We start from the raw sequence: 26,980 nt of genomic DNA, 5'->3' as shown, positions 1-26,980 counted from the left end.
TTCTGCGACAACTGGAAATAAAGCTGACTGCCCCACGCAATGGAGCAAGATAGGCTACCATCACTGCTGGGGTAATGATGTACATTTTTACAGGGCCTACACAGGAATACATGGGCCATAAAACACATACTATATTTAATCCTAACTTAGCACTAAGGGAAAAAGCCTACTTATTTGTTATTCATTCATTCCTTCAGGAAATACTGAATACCTACTCTGTACCAGAAATTGGCATGTTAAACAAACCAGGTTCTTAGAACTTTTGAAAGCAGATCAAAAGCATCTTTTTAAATTTTTTGATAAATATAGATTTATAAGAAATCTATGTGTCAAATACAGAGAGGTCTTTGTTGTCACAGGAAGGGGTTTGAATAAACTACAACAGGTGTCAGTGGAGATAGTGTCAGTACTTTGTAAACGAATCACATTGGGGGTGACAAGCCCAGGATAGGAAGATGTTTAGCAGGATCATGAACCTGGTAGCTGGTGTTTGTCCTAAGTCTAGACTCACCTACACCATCCTGTCTCCACCTCAAGCACAGAAGTTCACTTCAGTGCCTGGGGACAGCCGTGGAGACCGTGGAGGGGAACGTCACCTGTCCCAGGGGAATTCCACCTTCAGCCCGGCACTCAAGCCTGAGCAGAGCCCCAGGTGGGACCAGTGTCCTGACCCACCCTCCCTGGAGACTCACGACTGGTGAGCCCTTGAGATGGTGGCAGCCGAGCGGCAGAGCCCCCTGCGCAGTTCAGGACGCTTCTGTCTCAAACCACGGTCAGGGCGTCTCAGGCTGTCTCTCCTGAGGGTTGTTCCCCCAAAAGCTGAGCTGAGCTCTCAGAGGATGCACATGGAGTCTGGTGTTCCCCAGGGCTCTGTGCTCAGATAGAAGCATTTATCTGCACCCCCCTACATGGTACAAAACCCCAACAAGCCCTCAAATCACCTTGACTTCTGGAAACCTTACACTGTCCCCTCATCCCCTGCCATTCCCCATGAGTCTGATTCTAAATCAGAGCCATCCTCCTCCTCTGTCTCCTCGAACTTAAATCCAGGCTGGGTAAAAAAGCAGGATTCCACGACATACCCTAGTGAGCATCTGATTCATAGATTACCTGAAGAGTGACCAAATATCCAAAAAGGCTCCAGCTCCTTAAGGAAAAAAACTACCCCCACACCAGGAATTCTAACATATGATGAAAGCATGCTTCGTTTCTATGCAACACCCATGCACAGCCAGCCCTGCCACCAGGATTAACGCAGGTTTTGATAAAAACAAAAAGGCCGTCTTTGAAACCGAGGGAGTGTGTGGTCAACTTCATTGCTCAGTGGGGGCAGCCGGAGCCGGTGTGCAGAGTAAGGGGAGGCTGGGGGAAGCCGGGCTTGGCCTGTTCTGGGACAGGAGGCCAACTTCTGATATGATGGGGGAATCACAGCCTCAGCTATAGCAGCACGGGCCGGACACCCATCTTATCTGGTAACTGAAGACTTTCTAGAACTCTACCAAGGCTCCCCGGGAGGGGCGAGGCCGACCTCAAGCTCTGGTTTCAGGAGACGGTCCGACAGCTCCAGGAAGGAGCATGAAGCAGATCCAGTAGCTTGCCCACGTGACCTGTGACCCTTCATGGTGCAGCAGAGAAGCCCAGCACGGTCCGGGGTGGGGGAGGACGCACACAGGACCACCACCACCGCCACTAGCGGAAAGGCCTTGACAAGCAACAGAAATATAACGCTGTGGGTATATATTCTCTGGCTTGCAAGTCTGCCTCTGGCCAGCACCCCAGCGCCGACGACTGCTGCTCGTGCTCCTACCTTGCGCCGGGGCGGCAGTTTCCTCTGAGTTTTGGCTGCAGACCTGCAGTTCCCAAGGTGCTCAGCTCCTCCGTTCTGCCAGACAGAAACTCCCCGCTCAATGATCCCGCTCTTGGGTCCCCCTCCTGCCCCCAGCCTCACTTACCCCCGGTGAGGGCACTGCACCTGTCACCCCGCGATGCGCAAAGATGACGCTTTTAAAGAACAGCTCTTCCCCGGTCAGAAGCCAGGAAGTTGAAACAGTGTTAAAGGCCAGGGGCTGAAGCGCCCAGCATCTGGAGACAACAGGCGTTAATGCCCCATTATTAGCAGTTCCAAAGTGAGATTTGGGCAGCAGAGACGTGGAAGAAAACAGCTAAGCCTTACTGTTTCTCCAGCTCACTGGGCCCGGCCTTCCATGAGAGCTGCTATGGGGAAGGGGGCTTCGGGGAGAGGAGAGAAGCAAGAGAATGGGGCAGGGGAATTCACAGCGGGGAGGCACTGGGGCTTGTAGTTCCCTGGACGTTCCACGGTGTCTCTCTCATCACTCCTCGCTCTGGGGCCTCCAGGGAGTGGACACCCCAAAGAAGCCTTGTTCTTTCCAACATCTAATACTAGTAGCAATTTAGAAAAGAAAGAAAGAAATGCAGAGTGCTCAGAAAAGCTAAGAAGTTCTGAAGGACATGATGCATTGTGCACAGGGAGGGCCCCACTTGGACCACCTTGCAAAGAACACCTTGCTTTCGATTAGGACAATTTAAGATACTATTCAGCTTGTGCATTAAAAAAAAAACTCCAACCCCCAAAATGATGCTTTCTGGATGATCTGACGTGACGGCAGCTGTGCCATCTCACTCTTTTACTGTGTGACTGACTTTGATGGCCAGAACGCCCGTCACCATCTGAGAACACAGTAGAGCCCTGAACGGCACCCAATTACGCTGCCCAGGAAGTTGGTCTGTTCTCCTCCTTCTTGAGGAAACCACCAGCTGACCGGTGAAAGAAACAAAAGGGAAGAGCTCTTGGTTTGGGAAGACAACTTTCACCCCATGGGGGTCTCTGGGTGAGAGTTCAGATATTTGCACAGGTGGTGATTCTTTGGCGATCTTCAAGGTGACGCTCACACTTTTCAAGAAAACTCAAAATGAGGAGATGTCGCGTGAAAGTGAGATGCTGCTTACCTGGGTGAAGGCTTTCTTCTCTTTGTATGCTTCCCGGCTGCCTCTCCTTTTCAAGGAACTCTGAAACAGAGCAGGTGACATTCTGTTACAAAGGGGGGGTCACACGTGGGAACCGGCAGAAGCAGCATGTCCCCTCGCCCCCGGGAGGGGACACACACACACAGTGGAAGGAGGCTCTTCTGTCTCTGGAATCACAAACCAGACTAGAGCTTGGGAGGTGTTTGCCTCCTGAGAGGCTTCAAGTCCTGATTATTGAACTTGGGGTTTTCCCCAATCGTTCAGTTTCATAAAGAGGGAGGGTAGGATCATTGTGACCGAGGAGGGGTGATGGGAAGAGGAAGAGGGTAGGACGCATCGGAAAACATATACGTAATGTACTGAGGGTGACTGCTCCTCTGAATTATGTTTCATTTGGGCTAATATCAAAACTAATTGCTGGCCTCTCCTGGTGGTCCAGTGGTTAAGAATCCACCTGCCAATGCAGGGGGACATGGGTTCAATTCCTGGTCCAAGAGGATCGCACATGCCGTGGGGCAACTAAGCCTGTGTACCACAACTGCTGACTGAGCTTGCGCTCCAGAGCCTGTGCCCTGAAACCAGACAAGCCACAGCAACGAGAAGACCATGCGCCACACTTAGAGAGCTGCAACTAGAGAAAGCCCTCGTGCAGCAGTGAAGACCCAGCAGTGCCAAAAGTAAATTTAATTAAAAAAAATTAATTGCTGTTTCCTGGGCCCCTGTGGGTAAGCAGTGAGACAGAAAGTGGTCGGAAGGGAGAGATGGTGGTCCTGGTTTATGGAGAATCCAGGTTGCAATATTCCCCATGAAGCCACTGCAATTCCTGATTAAACCTCCCTCTTAGAGGTCTTAGCAAACTCATCATGTATTCATATGGGAAGTACCTAGTTTTACACCCATCACAGAGCACCTTTGCCTGCTGTGGGCAAGAAGTATGTCTGAAAGACAAGCACAAGTATCAATCAAAGGGCCAAGGGGTGTCTGAGACGGAGGGGCAGGAAGCCAAGGCAGCTCCCCCTTGGGCAAAGTGAGGAGACAGAACGCTGGAAGGAGAGGGAGGAGCTCCGAGGGGAAGACAAAGGAGCTGAGAGGATGGACGTCGTCACAGCACATTTCAGAAGAAAGCAGTTTGGAGAGTTCAGACCGGCATCCTTCGGACCTCAGGGAGCCTGCGGCAGAAAGGATTCCCCCACAGCCACCGCCTTCCCTCTGCAGCTCCCTGAAAGAGGGGACCAACCCCCTCCTCCAGGGGAGCTCATGGGGTGGGGGGGGGGGTGCGTGGCAGTGCCCTCTGGGCTTTGAGCCTCTGCCACACCCCTCACTCCACCCGGCCTGGGGAGGAGGCTCTTCCATCAGGTTGGATCTAAAGTCAATTCACTCAGTTCTGTGTGCATTTTGGTGTCTCGTTGTCACATGAGATCATGCCATGTATTGGATGAATCTCGGGGTTAAGAAACAACTAAAGTTCTAGCTGCCCTGAGCCTCCTGGAGGCTGGTGGCCTGGTGAAAAGGTAACTGAAAGAAGAGATGAGAAGTTAGAGTTGGTGTGGGTGGGGAGCGGGAGCGGGGTAGAAGCTGGTCCTGGAACCCCACCTGCAGTAGCTCCACTGACCTGCCTGGTTGGTGAGAGGTGGGGGGGTCTCCTCCCTTGTCCTGTCCTGAACACAACAGCCTAGTCCTGTGATCATTCCAGTGAATCAGGGGAACAGGCAGGGGGTTATGGGAACCCTGACACAGAGCCTAGTCACAAGTGGCAACTACAATGAGAAACACTGCAAGGACTGAAATGAACCAGCAACAAGAAGCTATAAAACTTTGGTTGGTGATGGACACAGATGAATGCTGGGTGTTGACTGATGGGAAGACCCTATGTTATAAAGATGTCGTATTTCTCCCAAATCATTTTATAAGACACTTTAACCAAATTCCTCTCTCTCTCTCCATATATATATATATAGTGTACCATCATCATTGCACTCACTTGTGTCTGACTCTTTGGGGCCCCACAGACTGTAGCCCACCAGGCTCCTCTGTCCGTAGGATAGTGTAACATATACACATATAGAAAGTATTTGTGTGTGTGACAATATACATACATATATATATATATACATACACACCCTTTTTTTGTATATGTAAGGGAGACGACGATGAAGGACTTAAAAAGATTCAAAAATTCAGCTAAAACAGGGATAGGCAAACTAAGGCTGTCAGGACCAATCAACCCACAGCCTATTTTGTGACTAAGTTTTACTGGAGCACAGCTTCATCTATGGATTAGGGAGAAAAAAAAACAAAACAGATCCATGCTATTTATTTTTTAAAATTTCAGATGAATTAAAAATCTAGCCAGTAAGACATGCACACAAAATCCCAGAAATAAAGAGATGAATTTCTTATTTGTTTTGGGGGCATGGACTTTATAAACACAAGAAATGAAAGCTGAAACATCCCAGGACAGATGAGTGGATTTGTAAGATTAAAAATTTTTATATTATCAAAATAAAACACTTATAGTATTAAAAAGCAAATGATAAAATGGGGAAAAAAGGATTTTTTGAACACAAGACAGACAAAAGAACAGTATTTGGCAAGCAGTAGGGAAAGGAAAACCATCTTAATAAGAAAATAAACAAACGGCCAATAAACATGATGACTAATAATTAAAGCAACAAGGTATAGTTCCTCACTTAAGAGATTTATGAACCATAAGAAGTAGGACACCCAGTGTTACCAAGTGTCCCCAGACCAGCCCCCCACACCGATCAGCATGAATGGACTTCCAATGGGCAGTGCAGCCTGATCAGAGTATATATCGTGACCCAGGAATCCCACCTCTGGCAATGTCCCCTAAAGAAAAACACTGAGCCTGTGTGAAGATTTATGAATGAACCAAGAATACTCATCACAGTACCTCCCATAATAGTAAATGAACACAGTGCAGGTTATTAAAATGATGCTTCTGAAGAATACGTAAAGATTCAGGAAATATACTATGAGGAAAATGCAGACAACAAACAGCATGTATTTTGTGACTTCAACTTACATCTAATAAGTATGCATATGTATTTCATATATATGTGATAAAAGTCAACTAAAGAAAGGTTTATCAAAATGTGAACAGTGATCCCCTCTTTGGATGATAGAATTACAAGTGATTCTAATTTTTCGTGTGGCTTTTCAAAGTCTCCAAATTTATCGGCAGCGAACACTGTTTCCTTTGCAATTAAAAAGACAGGAAATGAAATTCTGTCCTCTAAAGAGGTCAGAGGCAAGAGGCCATCACTGAATCACTGATATCTGTGTGGGATGACAGTGGCCTCACCAGAAGTTATCAGCCAGGTCTGGGGTCTCTTTCCACAAGGTGATGCTGTTTTCATTAGCATGGTCCTTGAAGTATGACTGGTGCACATATGGTTGGTGAAAGAGACCAGAAAGCCCTCTGAGAGTTAGGGGGACTGGCCAGGCACCCCAGAGCACTGCAGACATGTGCTAAGCTGTCACGAGTCCCAGACTAGGGTACAGGTCCCTCTGCACTCACGTCTCAAGTCTTGCCCAGGCAGGGCTCCATGCTCTGGGTGCACCATGGGGATCCAGGGTGCAGGAGGAGGGATATTTGCATCATGGCCAGTTCATCCCTCCGGTTGACTCAGATCCAGTGGAGTGTCTTTCAACAAACAGTAAGGAAATGGGTGAATGCTGACTGTCGAATGAACAGAACCCAGAAGGGTGACTCCCCTGTGATTCAGTCCACTCTTCCTTTTTAGTCTGGCCAAGTGCCAGCAGATCAACTCTAAAATTCCTATTGAGAAGAAAAAAAAAAAATTGAGCTTGGATCCAGATTGAATCCATACATGGCTGATGCATTTGCTGAATATTCAGTCAGTTCAGATCAGTCGCTCAGCCATGTCCGACTCTTTGCGACCCCATGGATGGCATCACACTAGGCTTCTCTGTCCATCACAATTCCTGGAGCTTGTTCAGACTCATGTCCAGTGAGTTGTTGATGCCATTCTACCATCTCATCCTCTGTCGTCCCCTTCTCCTCCTGCCTTCAATCTTTCCCAGCATGAGGGTCTTTTCCAATGAGTCAGCTCTTCGCATTAGGTGCCAAAGTATTGGAGCTTCAGCATCAGTCCTTCAGTGAATATTCAGCATTGATTTCCTTTACAATTGACTGGTTTGATTTCTTTGTTGTCCAAGGGACTCTCAAGAGTCTTCTCCAACACCACAGTTCAAAAGCATCCATTTTTCGGCCCTCAGCTTTCCTTATGGTCCAACTCTCACATCCATACATGACTACTGGAAAAATCATAGCTTTGACTAGACAGACCTTTGTCGGTAAAGTGATGTCTCTGCTTTTTAATACGCTGTCTAGGTTTGCCATAGCTTTTCTTTCAAGGACCAAGTGTCTTTTAATTTCATGGCTGCAATCACCATCTGCAGTGATTTTGGAGCCCAAGAAAATAAAGTCTGCCACTGTTTCCATTGTCTCCCCATCTATTTTCCATGAAGTGATGGGACCGGATGCCATGATCTTTGTTTTCTGAATGTTGAGTCTTAAGCCAGTTTTTTCACTTGCTGAGTATTGGATATGATTAAATAAAACACAAAGTCAGGCAATTATTTGGACTTGCATGTCAATTCTTAACATTTTAAGTAAGCCAGTTTCTTCCCAGTGATTTCAGAAAAACTAACAAGCTCTCAATTGCAACAACATTTCAGAGACAGACTTTGGGCTTAAAATTTATATTGTGAATAAAAGGCAGCAAATGAAATTTAGGATGCTGTAGATTATGAGTCAGCATGGGAGAGATTATGGATGGAGGCAGAGGAGTCTCAGAATTCTTACAGATTCTTACTGTGTGCTTAGTCACTCAGTTGTGTCCGACTCTTTGCAACCCCATGGACTGTTGCCTGCCAGGCTCCTCTGTCCATGGAGATTCTCCAGGCAAGAATACCGGAGTATTCCTGGAGGCTGCCATGCCCTCCTCCAAAGGATCTTCCCAACCCAGGGATCTAACCCAGGTCTGCCACACTGCGGGAGGATTCTTTACCATCTGAACCACCAGGGAAGCCCAAAAATACTGGAGTGGATAGCCTATCCCTTCTTCAGGGGATCTTCCCACCCCAGGAATCAAACTGGGGTCTCCTGCATTGCAGGTGGATTCTTTACCAGCTGAGCTACCAGAGAAGCCCATATAAATTCTTATTATTTTGCATGTTGTTTGGATTTTGAGTGCTGATTTGCAGCACACAGCTGTACCATTAGAACAAGAAAAGAAGGTGCCTCGACCTTCTTCCTTTTAGGAGGATGTCATTAACACCCTTTTACCCGTATTACCATTCTCACTATGTTATGAGACATGAAGGATGGGAGTTAACAGCTTCTCCTTCAGGCAGAAGCACTAGGTCCCAGCTGGGAGATGCCTCCTTCCCTTTCGTTCTCTCCTCTAATCCCTAAACATATCCCAGTGAGACTGGTCCTTCACTCTGAAGTCGACAGTACCACAGATACACTGCAGGGTCCAACACAAGAAAAAACCCCTGGGATCTGGTGGGAAACCCTGAAGGCCAGAGAGGGAAGGCCGCGTTTCTCCTTGCCTACCTCGCCTACAGTGACGATATTAACAACTGCCATTTACTGGATGCTTACTAATGCCAGGCAGGATGCTAAACTTTCTTGTCACATGTAATCTACTGTATTTCTCACCCAAGCCCTGAGAGACACAATGTGTATATATATGACACATTCTTATCACTGGTTAACAGACAAGAAAACACTGAAGTCAGGTCATGTTTCAAGGTCCCCCAAACTCGGAGGTGAAGTGCCCCCCTGACCCTCACTCTAAGCCCTCAGACCCCAATCTCCCCGTTTGGGCTGGTTTTTTGTTTTCTTAAAGTTTCTGACCTCAAATTGCTGGGGTCATTATCTGAAGAGTTCTCTCCTTCCTTTAGCAAAAGAGCACAATAGACTGTTACAGGAATGGTGGCAAGCTGCTCAGCTCACGAGGCACCTCAAGGCAGGGAAATATTTCTTGGCGCTCTGATGCCTTCTGAAGGATCTGAGACCGCAGATGGCAAAAGTCCTTATTTGGAAAAGACAGAAAACCATTATCAGAGGACAAAATACCACAAAGGAAATGAGGAAAAGAGCAGGAAAGTTATATTGGGGCACTTTGGCGGAAGAAAGGTACAGCCATCGAAGTCAGAGCTGCCTGGGAATCCAGACAGCCGGGCACAGAGTGGGAGGCCAGGGGGCAGCTGTCCAGCCCCGCACCGCACGGTCCAGGGCCCCGAGGCCCGCCCCGGATGGACAGGGACCACCAGCACACCCAGCCTAGCAGATGCCACTTTCTCCTGGGACAAGAAAGAACACGATGACAAAAGCAACAGGTCACTGCACAGGCAAATCTGGGGACTTGGACACATCCATGCTCTGTAACAGGGCTGGTAGATTCATTCTAAACCTTAGAGACACATGTCTGCAGGCCTAGTAATCAGAAAATTGCTGGTTAAAACATGTCCCAATACTGTACTCTCAGTCAGACATCACAAAACGAACTAGAGATGTTAAACTGCAGGTTATTAATAAGCAAAAAGAAACATGGAAAATCATGATCATTTCAAGCCCAAAATGACGACTGCAGCAAAAAGTGTCTGTTTCCCAAACTGTAGAAATCCTACCTCTCAAAGTGCACATACACACACAGGCACTCGGTCACACCACCAAGCATCATATGAAATACTGCACTGGAATCCATATTTCAGAAGCTTCTATTGACTCACTTAGCAGGTAATCAATAGGGCCCTTGGGCATTCATGAAAGCTGAAAATCTGTAGAAATGCATGCCATTTGCCTGTCAGAACTGAAGATAAAGTTTGTGTCTTTAAAAAATATTCTGTTCCTGGCTCCCACTGGTCTACTAGGAAGAAATATATCCATCCATCCTTTAAGAGAGGCAAATTATTTCCTATTCTGATGAAGTAATACAAAAGAGTTGGCTTCCCAGGTGCTGCAGTGGTAAAGAATCCGCCTGCCAATGCAGGAGATACAAGAGACGTGGGTTGGATCCGTGGGTTGGAAAGATCCCCTGGAGTAGGAAATGGCAACCCACTTCAGCATTCTTGCCAAAATCCCATGGACACAACTGAATGACTGAACACACCCACACACAATACAGAAGAGTTAGAAGTACTTCGAAAAACAAACCAGAAAAATAAATGATATATTTAAATGTTGCCCCCTTTTCAGAGAACACCCCCTTTTTTTTTTTTTCAGGTGCAAGTAACATGAGAAAATACTTAACACCCAAACAAAAACAGCCTCGGGAAATGTTCTGGTTAACCGATTAACGTGAGCTACCATTTCATAATAATCTGCCATCACACCCTTTGGATCTTCTAATGTGACTTGAGTATTGTACTAAATAATAGACCGCACTTTATACTATTCAAATGTATGCACATTATTTGTCAAAACTAGGGAATATAAACTTAAGATGGATGCAGTCAGTATATACAGATGAACAACAAAAAAAAGTGTCAGTAAAAAATAAGCTCTAGTTAACATGCATTGATGGAAAAGTGAATTGGTGTCAACAATTGATTTGCAAATGCGTCAAAAAAAAAGTAAGGCGGGTTAATAAGTGGGTGGATGAAGATGCTTGATATTATAAATATAGTAAAATGTTAATGGAGAATATAGGTGGTGACTATACAGGTGCTTACTAGAAAATTCTTTAAGCTTTGCTATATGATTGAAAACTTTCATAATATTTATAAGAAAAACATGCAAGTTTCCAATTTCACTGAGAATAGTTAATATTGTATCACCATTATAAATGATTACTCAACAATTTTAATCACATGAGAAACATTCCATAAAATGCCAATCCTTGAAACGCAGGATGAAAAACATAAATTTAATATAATCTCATCAAGATTAACTATTTTTGTCTTTGAAATGTTTGGAAGCAAATGTTACTCTAAGATGCTACCCGTTCTTATTGGTGGGCAGTAGAATTATGGGTGACTTCATACTTTTCTTTATAGATTTAGAAAATTTCTCTGAAAGAGTAAAAATGAATATGCTACTGTTTTGAGTCAGAAAAGATGCTATATTTGGAAAATAAGAGAACAGACTTGCAAAGCAAGCACCCGCGGATACACCTAACGCTGTAGTGGACAGAGCTGATGGACTGGGAGCCCTGAAGCCAGAGAGAAATGAGCAGGAAGTGGAGCAGGAGGATTAGACCCGGGCAGGATTAGTGCTGTGCTGCCGGGGCTTATCACGCACAGCCTCACACAGAGGACAAGGAAGGGCCTGACGGACATCTGGGGACAGCAAATGGCTCCGATCGTAATCGCCCTGCCGGGCTGATGGCTTCTGTCCCAGAGGCTCCCCGCAGACCAAGGCCGACCTGCTCAGCCACGTCTGCCTGGAGCCCTGTTATCTGGAGCTACCGCTCAGCTCCAAGAATCACCCACCAAAAGGCTCTGAAACCTCCGATGCCCCTCTCCTCGCACTCTGCAAACAAAGCCACTCCTGCCCCCTGGGTGCATCTTCAGTCATTCTTGACTGTCATCTCCAAGCCGTGCCTACCTGGATTCCCATCTCTGACACCGAGGCACACTCTGACTGACTTATGGGAGGGAGGGGTCACCTGCACCCCGATCTCATGAACCTTGCTGTTTGGTCAAAGACTCTCTGTATTCTCTCTCTGAGCCTCTGGCACCTTTGGGGAATCTCGGATGAGTCAGTTAGCCAAGACCCGTCACTGCACCACGGGAAGAAGGCAGGACGCTGCTTGCTCTCACCGCGTGTGAACAGCCCTGGAGGCTGCTAGGCCTGTGGATGGGGCCGCCCCGCCTGCTGAACTGGGCCAGCAGTGAGTGCTGGGGGAGCAACGTGCTTCCAGCTGAACGAACCCAGGACTCAGGATGGGCAGAGCTGCAGAGGGACCGCGGTCCTGCTCCCCCGGCCCAGCCTGGCCCCTGGAAAGCCCTGGGCAGGGCTGGAGCTAGGAGCAGGCCTCCAGTGGAAGACTAAGAACAGCCCTGGTTCAGGTGATTAAAAGCAGCCAAATTTTACTGTCTGTTAAGTGTTGTAAGAAGCTGCAATCCTCCCCCCGCCCCCCACAAACCATGCATTTCTGCCAGCACATGACGGCATAGAGCTTCCCAGTCTCTGTAAGCCTGATCAGCTGCCAGACCAGGTTTTTCCACTGCAGCCCCTCCACAGCCAAGGTGAGTTGCCATGGCCTGCAAGTCCCCACTCAGCCCGCCGGACCTTGGGCTCACCGCGCTCCCAGGTGCTCACCGAGGACAGCTCTCCTGTCCCCAAAGAGGACAGCTGGTGTCCTGCTGAGGGCAGAGCGCCAATGGTGAGACCCACAGGATGGAGCTACGCTGGGAACAATGGAGGTGGCCCCGGAGGCATCGCTCTGCGGCACGGCCCTGGGGACACGTGTCCCTGCAGTGCTCACTCTGTGTCCATCTCGTGTGCAGGGTCTGCTCTGTGCTGTTACAGCCTCTGCAGTCTAGCTGCCCGTCTCCTAAACGACCAGCCTCTCCCACGAAATGCCGGGAGGAGAAAATCTGGTGTTGGATGTCTACACGCAAGCCATCTGAACTGAGACGATCTCATCTAGGTACGTGTGTGTGTGTACTCAGTCATGTACGACTCTTTGTGACCCCATGGACTGTAAGCCTGCCAGGCTCCTCTATCCATGGGACTCTCCAGGCAAGAATACTGGCGTGGGCTGCCATTCCCTTCTAGGTATAAAGGGCAAGAAGCTCTTGACTCAGACTCAGGGAGCATCTTATGATGATGGCTCCTCCGTGGACTGCATGTGAGCCCATTTGTGCAGTCAAGCCGGGTTCTAACAGCTTCCGAGTTGACACAGCAGAGGCTCGATCAGGAAGCACCGTCTGCCTGAAAGCTTCATCCTTCATCCTCCGCAGATGCAGCTCCCCTGGCCGTTTCCACTGGGATAGGCGATCGATTATCCCTGACAAGCATGCCTGCCCTGCCTAAGGATGACGGCCAGCACGCCAGGTCCTTCCACCCCCTAGATTCCCTGCTTCTGCTGTTCAGCAAAACCGCTCCCACCTGAAGCAGACAGGGGTGGGGGAGAGTGATGTGGGCCCAGACCCACATGGGTGTCAGCACCGCACCAGGATGGACAGCAGGATGAGGAGGAAAGCAGGACTTGAAAGGTTGCCCGATGCTCCCAGGACAATGGGGGACAGGGGGAAGCGGGCAGTCCCAGTTCTGCCTGGGGTGTTGGGCTCGACTCCACCACCACAGCTGCCTGGAGGCAAGGACGAAGCCAACGAGAGCTCGGAGTTGAGGGCCTCTGCTCTGTCCATTACACACAATTTACATAAAAAGGATACTCTGATACACAGATGAACCTTGAAAACATCACCCAGGTGAAATAAGCCACACAAAAAACAGGCAAGTACTTTATGAGTCCACGTATAGGAGAGGCCCAGACTAGGCGCATTCGTAGAGATGGAAAGTAGAACACAGGCTCCCAGGAAATGGGTGGGAGGATGAGGTGTGGCGGGGGGAGCGGGGGAGATATAATTTAATGGGTACAGAGTTTCCGTTGGGATGATCAACAAGTTCTGGAAACAGTACTTTGTGAATGTATTTAATGTCCCTGAATTATACACTTAAAAAGGACTAAAATTGTAAATCTGATGTTATGTCTATTCGACCACAATAAAAAAAAAAATTATATCCAAACAGGCTTCCCTGGTGGCTCGGACAGTAAAGAATATCCCAAACAGTCTATTTTAGGAGCCGTGATAAAGCACGTCAGATCAAACCTGTGGGTTGCTACAGCTTATATTTTGGGAATCCCTCTGAGGTTCCTTGATTGATTTCATATTCCGTGTATACATTACTATACATTCTTTTTCTCCTTTTATGGCCAAGAAGCTAAGATTAGCCAGTACTGTTTTTTTTAACCTGTAAAATACACATTCGGATGGACTCAAATTGTTTATAAGTGTTTTGAAGGCAGCTTTTAAACTGTGACCAAAATCCTAGCAAGTTTCTCTCTCCAAGGGCCTTACATTAAAAAAAAAAAAAAAGCAGACATTAAAAAATTCATTATGTCTCAAAAGGTAGTTTCTCCTCTACTTATGTTTCAAGTCACTATATTTTAATCAACATCACTACTACATGCATGGTTTCTTCATAAGAAGTCAGTACCTTTTCTTGGTGATAATTTATTTGTAGAAAAAAATATCTAAAATTTACTAGAAAATACTAGTGTGAGAAATTTTTATTTTTTCACAGGACTTCAAAATCTTAAAACTCAGTAGAGGCAAAGCAGAAGTACCTTTTACAATATTTTATATTTGCCTCTTATATACACACACACACACACATTTTGCTTCTTATGGAAATACAGGAAGAAAAAAGAATGAATGGAGTGAAAGAAATTGGCAAGTATGAAGGGAAGTGAATCCAGGCCTTACGCTCCAGCCCCACACAGAGCTCCAGCTGACATCATGGACCTTATCCTCGGGGGTCAGAGAGGTCAAGATGGGGACCCTAGTTTCTGATGAGGAAGCTGGGCAAACCTGATGAGGTGACAGTACACCCACTGGTGGGTCATCATGCAGGTATTTGGATCTGGGGATGAGCTCCATCAGAGCCAGCGTGATCAGCGTCCCTCCCCATAGCACCTCCACGGGGGAGGGCGGGGTCCCTGTTCTCATCTCAGATGCGGGGGGACCTCAGAGAACCTGTGTTGCAGAAGCAGTGCCATCTCCCCGCACCCAAGCCTGTCTCTGCTCAGACCCAGCTGCCTTTCTGAGGAGGGCCGCTTCGGGGGGCGGGGGCATCGCTCACTGGCTCCAGGTGGCCTGGGAGGCCAGACCATGTTCCAGAAGAGGACATGACAAGGACCGGTGCTCTGCTCTTGACGACTTGGGGCTCAGAGGGCCCGGGGGCAATCTGAGTCAGACCAGAGTCACCTCACGTTCACCTCTCATACAAATGGGGAAAGACCGCACTATGCATGGGCCCAGTGAGCAGACCAGGGCCCCTGCAAGGAGCCCCTGGGTCCCACCACATGCACCGCCTTCTGCTGGGACTCCCGCAGCACCGCACTCGCAGCTTAGGGACCCTGCAGACCTGGGTCTAGCGTTTTCTGGGTTACTTACTTGTGGGCACAGAAAGCCTATTATTATAACAGCCGATCACTTATGGACACAAGGCCTTAGAAATTTATGCCAATCGCCACAAATCCTGAACTCAAGAGGGCCACCGCCTTCAAATCAGGGTCTCATGAGGCCGAGGTTCTGCTGTGTAAACATCCTTTCTTCCCAGGAGACTGTTTCCACATGGAGACAAACAAAAGCCTCTCTTCCTGCCCCTCAGCGGGGCCTCGGGGATGCTGGGGGGCAGACAGTCTCACGACAGACTGACAAGGACAGAGGACAGATGGGAGAAGGCCCAGTGGCTCCGTCAGAACTCCTCCTGGACTCGGCAGCAGGAGACCAGCGAGGCCTGAGGATGGACGGAAGTGCTGAGCTCAGGAAGAGTCCTGAGGACCCATCATGATTTCCTCCTGCCTGGAGAAGCAGCAGCTGCATCCACTTTCAGACCGAGAGCCTCGTGGATGAAGGCGCTTCTCAGAAGGGTCTGCTCGGTGACCTGGCAGGCATTACATTAAGTTTCAGGGCAGTCAGTGGCAACGGTGTTGAGGTGCCTCGAAAAAACTAAGGAGAGAGTTGCCATATGATCCAGCAACCCCACTCCTGGGCATTTACCAGACAGAACTATAATCTAAAGAGATACATGCAACCGGTATGTTCATAGCATCACTGTTCACAATAGCCAAGACATGGAAGCAACCTCAGTTGTCCACACACTGCAATACTACTCAGTCACAAAAGAGAATGAAATAATGCCATCTGCAACAGCATGTGTGGACCTAGAGATTATATACTAAGTGGAGCTGGGACGGGAAGAAAACGCAAATGATATCCCTTATATGTGGATCTAAGCCTGGGTTCGATACCTGGGTTGGGAAGATCCCCTGGAGAAGGGAACAGCTACCCACTCCAATAATTCTGGCCTGGAGAATTCCATGGACTGCATAGCCCATGGCGTTGCAAAGAATCGGACACAAGTGAGAAACTTTCACTTAAACTATGACACATATGAACCTATCTATGAAACAAACACAGACTCACAGACATGGAGAACAGATTTGTGGTGGCCCAGGGGGAGATGGGCTGGGGGAGGGGTGGAATGGGAGTCTGGGATTAGCAGATGCCAGCTATTACTAACAGGATAAACAACAAGGTCCTACTGTATAGCACAGAGAACTATATTCACTATCCTGTGATAAGCCATAAAGGAAACAAATATGAAGAATATATATAACAGAATCACTTCATGGTAGAAATTAATACAACACTGTAAATCAACTACATTTCAACTTAAAACATTTTTTTCAATTAAAAAAAAAAGCACTTCTTATTTGTGTGTGTCATCTGCTACTTAATTCTCTCCACTCTGGCACTCTTCCTTCCAAAGTGATCCCAAAGGCAGAATAAAATAACCACTCCAGCCCTCAACACTCTCCCCACCCCTCAGGGCCCTCTCCTCCCACTCTTTTCCCCTTACTATCATGGACTGAGGCTCTGGAGCAAGTATTTCCCCATATTTTAGTGTCTGTAGTAAAAAGGGGAATCTTTGAGAGAAATCTACCATGTGGGTTTACTTGGCTGCCCCTCATCTCTATTCTGAAAGCCCTGAATTAGCTTCCCCCGGTATCAGCACAATTTGCAATAATAGGTTTTTGCTTCCTTTTGCCACTTACAAACGTCTTTCTATTGTCTGATCACAAAGACCTGATAACAAGAATGCACAATTCATTGAGCTGCCAGGTTCTTGAGAGATAAAGTGCCTAATTATGTAATTAGCATAAATGGTTTTCAGGAAAATGTCAACAGCACAAAGTCACCCAGTTGTAGCTTGTGCAAGATCAGACTGAGCCATTTATCAAGTCCTACGAGCCTAACTGAGCTTCCCTGGTGCTCAGATAGTAAAGAATCTGCCTGCAATGCAGGAGATGCAGGTTCAATCCCGGGGTTGGAAAGATTCCCCTAGAGGAAGGCATGACAACCCACTCCAGTATTCTTGCCTGGGAAATCCCATGGACAGAGAAGCGTGGTGGGCTACAGTCCACGGGGTTGCAAAGAGTCAGACACAACAGAATGGACACAACTAACACTTTCACTTTCTTTTCAGGAGCCTAACTAGTACGGAAAGGCAGAAATGCCAAGCTCATCACAGGTGAGACTAATCAGCCTGAAACCCACCTTTGATCCCAAATTCTAAGGATTAAAGAAAACCTAGGTGATAGCTCCACAGTGAGCTACAGAAGAAATTATTTTCACCACAGTTAGAAAACTAGGAAAGCCTTTTGGTGCTGTTAGGCATAATTCCAGAAGGAAGGAGTGATTAGCAGAGAGGTGCTACCATCTAGTTTATAAGTCACTTCTGAAAAAACTTTATATTTCTTGGATAAAAAGCTGATGAACCAGTCTTCAAAATATTGTTTAGCCAAATCCATAGTTGAAAACCAGTTATAGGAAGAATGTCTATATCAAAAGAGCATGTACATTTTATGAAAACCAACAACAATAAAGGAAGACTATGATAGTATCTAATATAGTACAAACATTTTGCTTTAAAAAAGAACTATGACACTATCAGAGGCCCTCATTGGAGAACAATATCCCCTTGGGGTACTGTGATGTTTAATAAGGAATATATATTTTGGTCTTCACTTATACTTGCTCTTTCTGGCACAAAGTTCCCAAAACCCTTGGAATTTACTAAGTGATGAGAGCAGTAAGTGTCTTGATATTCATAATAAACACCTGTCAACCACACCCGAGTTTGTGTTAATAAGGTGACTTTTGGATCCCACCTAAAGTTGGGGGGTGGTTGTCATGTGATTAGAGGGTTGGAACTTCCTGTCCCAATTTTCTGACCTCTGGGGAGGAGACAGAGGCTAGAGATCGAATCAACTGCCATTGTCCATGATTTAACGGACATGCCCATGTGTCCATGCCCATGTAATGAAGCCTTTACAACCCCCAAAAGGATGGGGTTTAGAGAGCTCCAACGGACATGCCCATGTGTCCATGCCCATGTAATGAAGCCTTTACAACCCCCAAAAGGATGGGGTTTAGAGAGCTCCAGGTTGGTGAGCTGTGGAGATTCAGTGAGGGGGGCCCTGGATGGAGCGGAAAGCCATGACTCCACCCTCTGCACCCTGCCCTGGGCACCTCTTCCCTGGGCTGCCCCTGAGTTCCATCCTCTTCTACAGTTAACTGGTATCCCAGGGAGCAGAATGTTCCTCTGAGTTCTGTGAGCCACTGCAGCAAACTGATCAAACTGGAGGAGGGGGCCGAAGGGAGCGTTCCATCTACAGCTGGTCCATCAGAAGCACAGGCGACCCCCTGGGATTTTGCAGAGTGTCTGAAACCGGGGAGGGAGGAACAGCGTTTTAGCACTGAGCCCTTACCCAGTGGGATCCGACGCCACCTCCGGGCAGACAGAACTGAGCTAAGTGCTTGTTGAGGTTGGGAGGGAGAGGGAAGGGGTGGTCACTCGTTATAATTGGTGCTGGAATGAGATACTCACAAACTATTTCAAACACGCTAACACCCTCCTTTTACTGTAGGTGCATCTCCAACATACCTCTGTGTTCATCACAAAGGAGTTTCTGCCCCAGGACGTGGGTTAGAACATGGAGCTGTGACCCTTCCTGGCCTGGAGCCACTGTGACCTCCCAGATCCTCCTCATAGCTTCTGATTAACCCCCAATGGTGCTAGTACTTGAACTTCACCTGGACACAGATCTCCTGACCCCATGCCTCCTTAAAAGGGGTTTACAGGCTACAGGTCAGCTGTCCTCTGTCTGGGGCTCCATTACCAGCTTTGAAGGCTCTGCCACTAGCTCTCTGGCTGACTGTGCCCGGGGCCAGCGCTGTGCGCTCACTGGTCATTAGGACATCAGAGGAGCCTTTGCCCAGCTCCAGTTGACCAGCTGGTGTCAACTGATTAGGGGCTGGTGGCCAGCATCAGGGAGAAGGGCTCTGGGAGGTGTGCTCGCTCACTGGATGCATCCCGTGGCATTCACAACTTTGGGGCTTCAGAGCATTTTTTAAGCACGATGGGGTTCCTGACCACATTCTAGGTGCACCCAGATTTGACACTTGAATTCCAGACAAAGATGCCCTTCTCCTCTTTCACCCTTGATCTCCTCCTCCCTCCCTTGTAACGTCTCTACATTTTTCTTTTAGCCAAAAACTCTGCATCTCTCCTCAACAGTCCTGAAACTCGGAGCTACAGTCTAAAACTCTGAATCCCTTGCCTTTGCTGTTTTCAATTCTTCATGGCTGGTGTCGGATGGAAACATGACAGAGGCCCGAGTCAGCAAGCCACCTCACGCCCTCCGGGAAGGCTCAGGTCCTTACAGAAGAGACCACGGCCCTCGTGAGCTGAAGCTCAGGCACCGGCTCCCGGGACAGACCCTCCCTCCCCGCCTGCTGGTTCTGACTCTGAATACAGCCCAGTGACAACAGAGGACAGTGATCACACTTGTGTGATGAGTGACATCCTGCTGCCTGAGCCCCATCCGGTCTGCTGCCCGACACTGCTTGCTGTGACCTCACAGGACCATGTTTTCTCAGAGGGGACGGTGTGCCCTTCAGACGGGGCTTGGACACTAAAAATAGTCCTGACCACTCAAAAAATAGGGCAGGTCGTCCTGGGGGCCCCAGAGAGGTGTCCTGGAATCCTAGGAGGCCACACTGGCTTTGGGAAGATTTTCTAGGACAGAGCTGGGCCCAGGGAAGCCGAGGAGATGGCTGTGCAATGCCCTTGGAATGTCCCCGGCAGAAGAGAAGCCTTGACGGGTCATCACACCCCGGTAAAGAATGACGGCCTTGAGTACCGCGTGTGTCTCCACTGCCCCAACCCTCTGACTGAACTTGAACTTGATGAGGGGAGAGCACTGAGGACCAAACGCCTAAACGCTGGACCACCAGGGAATTTCCAGCATCTGATACTTTAAAGAGGGATTTGAACTGTTGCTGAAAACTGCCTGGCCACCCTGGGCTCCTCCACGTGCAGCTCCGAGGGCTCCCCCCCGCAGGGTCTCCCATCTGTGATGTCATCGGCCCCGGCCAGGGAACCCTGGGGTTTGGCCTCACTGCTTCCACTGTCATCCCAGGCCGAGGGCTCCCTGGCTCTGCTGCACCAGCCGGTTTTCTGGCCTAGGGACCAGTAGTAAAAAGTTCAAGTGCAGCCAGCTCTGCCTTGGCTCCGTTCCACCCCACTCCCTGCGGAAATAGGTCAGAACAGGCACGGCAGGTGTGGCAGCGGTGCCTGAGTTCACCCTCCGTGATCCCTGAGGCTTCTCACGGTCTGGTGCTTCTGCCTCCTCCATGGCGTACTGTGTCTTGTGCAAAGCCTCCCGTCTCACCCCTCTTGCAGGGCAGCGACCAAGAACGGGGGCCTGGAATAACCTTTACCCCCAGCGAGGAGGCGCCTGCACCCCGAAGCAGCCCCACCATACTTGAGGAGTGCTTCAACCAATGATCATTTCTAAGACTTCTCTGGTGGTCCAGTGGTTAAGACTCCACTTGTCAATGCAGGGGACATGGGTTCGATCCCTGCTCTGGGAAGATTCCACATGCCTCGGAGCAACTAAGCCTGTGTGTCACAACTACTGAGCCCATAGGAGCCCTCAATCTAGAGACCACAAGCTGCAACAAGAGAAGCCACTGAAATGAGAAGCCTGAGCACCGCAACTAGAGAGGAGTCCCTGCTCACTGCAACTAGAGAAAGCCCATGTGCAGTAATGAAGACCCAGTCCAGCCAAAAATAAAATTACATTAAAAAAAACTTTCAAAAACTTATCATTTCTAGAACTCATCTGTGACAATTCTTTTTAGTAACATTCTGTTGGGTTTAAAAATGGGAAAGCAGCCAGTAAGATTTTTAAACAGTTACCACCAGAAACTCAGAAGCACTCTGCCTGCATCTGGCATGAAAACTACAGTGCACCTAAAACTGGACATATTTTCACTCTTTGTTTAATCTGCTCTTCTGTGTGGTTCTCCCTAAGACAAAGAGCCAGGCCCAAGCCTTTCTTAAACTTTAACTCCTCCAAAGAAACCTGGAAGAACAAGTCACAGTTGCTACAGACAACTATCAAACTTTTTGAAGTTTTTTTCTACTGAGGTTATCAACTGTCAGCTCTTTCCGTTATTATACAGCTAGTATGTGGAAGCTTCAATATTTTAAAAAAGTTTAACAAAGTCTGTGAAACTATTATTCAGTACTTCTTTTGGCAGTTTCTTTGCCATCTGAGCTACCAGGGAAGGCTCAGACTACTGGAGTGGGTAGCCTATCCCTTCTCCAGCTTCCAACATATGGATGATGATTATACAGAGTTATGAAATTTACCTCTTCCTTAAAATAACATTATTTAACTGTTCTCACTTAAAGCAGTACACAATGTTAGATTTTCTCATTCTACAAGCAACCCTGAACCTCTTCTCATGAAATCAGCCCTCTCCATTTCTGTCACCAAGACGTCCCAGACTCAAAGCACTGGAATCCTTATAGCCTCTCCCCTTCCTTTTGGTTTTATCCATTCATCATCAGAACTCCTTTCAAGACACCCTCATACATATCACCCCTCATTCCCAGCATCACTACCCTACAAGAGACCTTCAACCCCTTGTTGCTCAGTCATGTTTGACTCTCTGCAACCCCATGGACTGTAGCCCGCCAGGCTCCTCTGTCCATGGGATTTCCCAGGCAAGAATACTAAAGTGGGTTGCCATTCCCTTCTTCAGGGGATCTTCCCCATCGAGGGATTGAACCTGTGTCTCCCGAGTCTACTGCTTGGCAGGTGGGTTCTTAACCTCGGAGCCACCAGGGAAGTCCATCTTCAACACCTTACACCCAGGTTAATGAGACAACCTTCCAGCGATGATATCATCGACTTCACCTGTCCCAACATCAAGTGTCTCCAATTTCGCCTAGTCTTCAACATGACAACCAGAAAAGGGCTATTCTTTATTGTGATGTCCCCTCTTAGAAAGCAGTGGCCCCTTTTCGAGCAGCAGCCAACCTCACCTGCTGCACCTCCTGTGAACCTCATCCGTAGACTCACACTTCCTGCACTGGTTCTGTGGAATTCAGACAATGAGGAAGTCTGCCACCTGTCTCTGACTGTTGAAGGGCAGCAGCAAAATCCACTGGGAACAAAAAGTGCTTGTTAGTGTCGACATACGGGAAATGAGTGTCTAAAACAGCACCCCGGTGAGGAATTCCAGCACAGAATTTAAATGATCTTGTTCTGAAACACCACCAACCTATTCTTGAAGGTCTGGCCAACTTTTGAGCACAACCCAGAACAGTAGTAATGCACAGATAAAATATCATGTTACACTCCTGGGTGGTCACTGAAGGAGATGTGTTTAATGTCTCCACACACAAAACTTAAAACATTTGCGAATCTAGTGCCTGGTTGAATATGCTCCTGGAGCGTGCTTCTGACAGAACACACACAAGCTATGTCCAAACACGTTCAAAATTCCTTATAAACATTCAAGTCAAAGCACAAAGTCAGCGGCAGCATGAGCCTTACAAATCTCTTTTGCACAAATATTATCTTCTCAACAGAATCCAGACACACACAATCCCAGTGCTGAAGGGGTGTGCGTGGAGCATGAACAGGCACAGTCACGTGTCCACATACACTTGCTCAGCTTCGGGTCCAGTGCGCAGAGGACCGCACATCCTCCCCCACGTGGAGGCCTTGGAGGTACCGTGGCGGTGAGCATGCGCAGTGAGCGCTGTGCTGTGGCGCCCTTACCCTCCCCAGTAACTGTCTCCAGATGCCCGTCCAATAAACACATCAACATACAAACAGAAGGCAGCTCCGCAGGCCTTGACCCCAGCAAAGCCAAACGTGCTCATCTTGTGACTTCCTGAAATAAATTAAGTTCTACTGGCAAGTAGCTCACTGTAATGAAGAAAAAGCACTTTAATAAACCAAAAACTGCCTCCAGCCAGATGGATAAATCTGATTATAATTGCAATGCCTTCAAAAAGCACGTCAATAATCTGGCTAACAGCTCCTCCCACACTGAGAAAAAGTTTTCTCAGGCCTATGGCAGAGCAGCGACCCTCTGGATGCATGCATTCGGGGCCCAGGTTTTGCAACCCCAAGGAAGAGCTGGTCCATTCTGCAGTCCCTCCCTGCTCTCCACTCGATTGACAGGAAGATAGAAACTTCCTTCCTGGCGCAGCCAGCCTGGCAGCAGCACACACACACCAAGCTCTTTCTGTCCAGCCCCCGGAGAGCAGCAGGTGGGGCCCCGCCCCGGGGCTGGGCTCTGTCCAGGCTGTACTGGCCTTGGCAGTCACACACGGCCAACCAGCTGACAACTTTAATATTCCCCGGATTAATAGCATCAAATTCAAAATATAATTTTATGTTAGCCCAGACCTTCCCTTGGAGCAAAGCTTTAGCTCATTTAACTGTCAGGACAAACTTAGGTACAAGTTTATTTTACAACTGTACCTGCTTAAGTCCTAATAGTTAAGAAACCTGCCCGAGACGCAGGGTTAGGAAGTGACAAGGGAAGGATGGCTGACTCTGGCTCCCTGGCACTGAGGGCCAAGGCCCGGTGCCACCACCAGCGGGAGGTACTGTACCGTGGGTTTTAGCAGGTGGCACATCCTTTTTGAGCTCAGACCTATCACCACCGCACCTGCCTTGGTCCAGGCTGTTGTTTCCCGTTTAGACTGTTGCAGCAGCCTCCAAACTGGCCTGTCTCTTCTGGCTTCACTCGCCTGCCAGTCATCTCCCAAAGATGCAATTCTGATCGTGTCATTCCCCTTTTAAATCCCTCCTGGGGCGCGCCACTGCCTTCCCGTACAACACCCAACATGCTGAGCCTAGACACAGGATTCATGTGGTCTGCCCTTGGCCAGCTCGATCCAACCACGCCACGCCCTGTGCTTGGGGTGGTCATACCGCATGGCCTGAGGTCCCACCAGGCAGGCTGACCCCTTCATTCAGTCAGTATGTGCTGCTCTGAAACAGTTCCATTACTGCCCAGGCCAGAAGCCGGGCAGCTGCGGCCCTGAGCAGCTGTGGTTCTCTAATTGCTTTTTGATGCCTTTATGGCATGAGTTTGGGGACACTGCACAGGGAAGGAAGCCTCAGAAATCAAAAATGCTGCAGCGTAGTCAAAAACCCCACCTTTCACTGCTGCCAAAGAAGGGAAGTGGCCAACTGTCTCCTGAGGTCACCCGAGGCGAGACCAGGGCCTCCATTTATAACAGGACTAAAAGTAGAGATGAGGCCTGATACGGTAAGGGTGGCGTCACGCACTGGTGGTGCCAACAGAGGACAGTGCCTTTGTCCTTGTGCAGAAGAGCGAGCTTTGGAAGGACAGAACCTCTTACGTCCTTGATGGCCCCCAAAAAGCAGCCTGACCACCTATGATCTTGGGCTGTAAGATGAAAGGAATGGTGTCCCCAGATTACAGACGACGTGGCTCCCTCACCAATGGATAGCCCAGTGATTCTACCCAGAGGACAGAAGCGGCTGACCCTGACCTAATGTAGAAGGAAATTCTGAAGAATCTGAATGTATCAATTTCCACAGTTCTAACAGAAATTCATGGTATACATATTATATATATACATATATATCTTATATGTATGGTATATATCTCATACCCTAGCATCTGAAAATATGCATCAGTACCATTTTTCTGTAGCTCTGCATTTTCATTCAATCTCAGTTATAAGTTGCCATCAACTTATACCTTATTTTAGTTTAGTAAAAATAAGAAAACTTCTTTTCGTTTTCTTCCTCTTGGTTATAAATATCTGGTTTTGTTAAGGCTGTTGAAATTCATGCCTAGTATTTTCTTCAAATGGGAGTTTACCTTGCTCATGTATTGTACCAAAGTCAAAACATTTCACTCACTGTCAATAAAAAGCAGAAACATGAGGAGTTTTAAGGGCCTTGAGTAGAAATGTTTATAGTTTAAAAAATTATTTTTTTTAATCAATTTTGTATTTTGGAGCCAACAGCTAGTCTAGTGGTGATGTAGGAAAGTCCGGCATTCTCAGTGAGGGCGGGAGAGGAGCCCTGACCTGCCTGCCTGGGGATGCGGGTGCCAGGGGCCCTCACCTTTGATGTGAGTGGTCTCGGCTTTAGTTCGCACAGATATTTGTTGATTTATTCAGTCATTTGAGTTCTACTATATATTAAATAAATTCCACTGTGATGGAGATAAAAATAAGTAAGACAGTGCCTGCCTTCAAGGAGCTTAGGGTCCAGCAGAGATGTTGAGACCCGCAACCAAATGAAACGGAGAGGGGGCAGAGAGCGAGTGATGCGTGCTGGAGCTCCAGGCGGGGGCGGGGGCGGCCACTCACTTCCAGCCGGCCTTTCCGGGATCTGGGAGCCTCCACTCTAGCGCCTGGAGGGGGACAGGGGTCTGCGGGGGAGTGGACCAGGGAGTCCAGCCCAGGGGCAGGAGCAGGAGGGTGTGTGGCACGTAGCCTGTCTCCAGGGCTCCCGAGGCTCGGGTGGAAGACAAGGGTGGCAGGGGCTTGGGCCGAGAGGGGCCTGATGCCAGGCTATGCAGTTCCTTTCATCCATGGGAAAGTCAGTCCCCAGTGAGCAGAGCTAGTTGGGAGGGCGGGGCCACAGTGGGGGTAGGGCGGGGCCAAGGCAGGGGCGGGGCGGAGCAGGCTCCTGCAATAGCTGTGCCAGCGAGAGGCTGGGAGGCTAGAGCGGAAGTGGCAGGATCCGAAGACCCTGCGGTGGAGGAAGAGATGGCAGCCAAGGGCAGTTCTGAGGGTTTGGCTTTGGGAACTGAAGATCAGTGGACCCACCAAGACAGAAGTGAGGAAGGGGAGTTGGGTGATGTCCAGTCTGCTCTCCTGACCCCCATGGGAGGCCTCTCTTGGGGGCCCCAGCATAGGGGACCCAGGAGAAGCGCTGAGGACAGACCTGGGGCCCAGGCAGCGCTGCTCACCCTACCCCTCCAGTGTAAGAAAAGTACCATAAAATGAACTACCAAGAAAAGAAACAGACACACAGGCCCACTGACCCTGCATGTGGATGTCTCGTTCCTACAAGGGTTTCGCAGGGCTTTCCTCCTATCTCTGCAGGCACCCAGTGCTGCGGGGTGAATGGTGTCCTGGCAAAGATCTGTTCAATCCTAGCCCCCAGGACCTGTGCACTGCCTTACTTGGAAATGAGGTCTTCATAGATGTCATCAAGTAAGATGTGGTCACCTGGAGGAGGGTGGGCCCTAATCCATGGCGGGTGGGAGACAGCATGTGAGGGATGTGTGCACACACAAGGGAAGATGTCTTTGTGAAGACGGAGGCGGAGACCGCAGTGAGGCAGCTGCAGCCAGGGGCCCAGGAACAGCAGAAAGGCACAGAGGCCTGGACAGACCACCCCCGCAGAGCCTGCAGAAATGGCTCGGCCCTGAAACACCACGATCCTAGACTCCAGAACTGCAAGAGAATCAACTTCTGGCTTTTAAGCCAGCATTCAGTTTGTGCCACTTTGTGATGGTACCACCTGGGGACCCGCCAGGGAAGGCCTCGGGTTGTGGACCTGGTCACTCCAGAGAGGTGACCACCTTCTCTGATTTCTGCTGGGAGGAGCCAGCCCCTCACAGGACACTTGGGAAGAAGGACCCCTGTGACTATCACCAGGCCCCAGGCAACAAGGCCCAGTTGACAGAAGAGAACCTGCAGGTCCAGATTCCCAGGCTAAACTTTCAACTGGTCCATTCAGCTGCTGTGGTTTCCTCTGAGAACAGAAAACCCCCTTTCTTGCATGTACAGTGAATGGACCCTGGCATTTTAAGTCTCTTAATTAAGTAC

At 48.6% G+C, this 26,980-nt stretch overlaps 1 protein-coding gene across 7 annotated transcripts in view; it reads right to left on the bottom strand.

Annotated features, from left to right (window-relative positions):
• Nucleotides 1–26,980, bottom strand: part of MTCL1 (microtubule crosslinking factor 1) — a 111,579-nt gene that overhangs the window by 41,705 nt on the left and 42,894 nt on the right. For 4 of the 7 annotated variants that reach the window (XM_043443787.1, XM_043443789.1, XM_043443785.1 and 1 more), the window contains exons 4-5: nt 2,968–3,027; nt 1,808–1,882 (exon numbers count right to left, since the gene is read on the bottom strand). In XM_043443787.1, coding sequence (XP_043299722.1) covers nt 1,808–1,882; nt 2,968–3,027 — 135 coding nt within the window. The remainder of the gene's footprint in view (nt 1–1,807; nt 1,883–2,967; nt 3,028–26,980) is intronic. The other 3 variants (XM_043443791.1, XM_043443788.1, XM_043443786.1) reach the window with 1 other exon arrangement.

This window comes from Cervus canadensis, chromosome 23, assembly GCF_019320065.1.
Source record: "Cervus canadensis isolate Bull #8, Minnesota chromosome 23, ASM1932006v1, whole genome shotgun sequence".
NCBI classification, from domain to species: Eukaryota; Metazoa; Chordata; class Mammalia; order Artiodactyla; family Cervidae; genus Cervus; species Cervus canadensis.
Note: the sequence above shows the minus strand (reverse complement) of the source record. Positions and strands in the feature narration are given on the sequence as shown.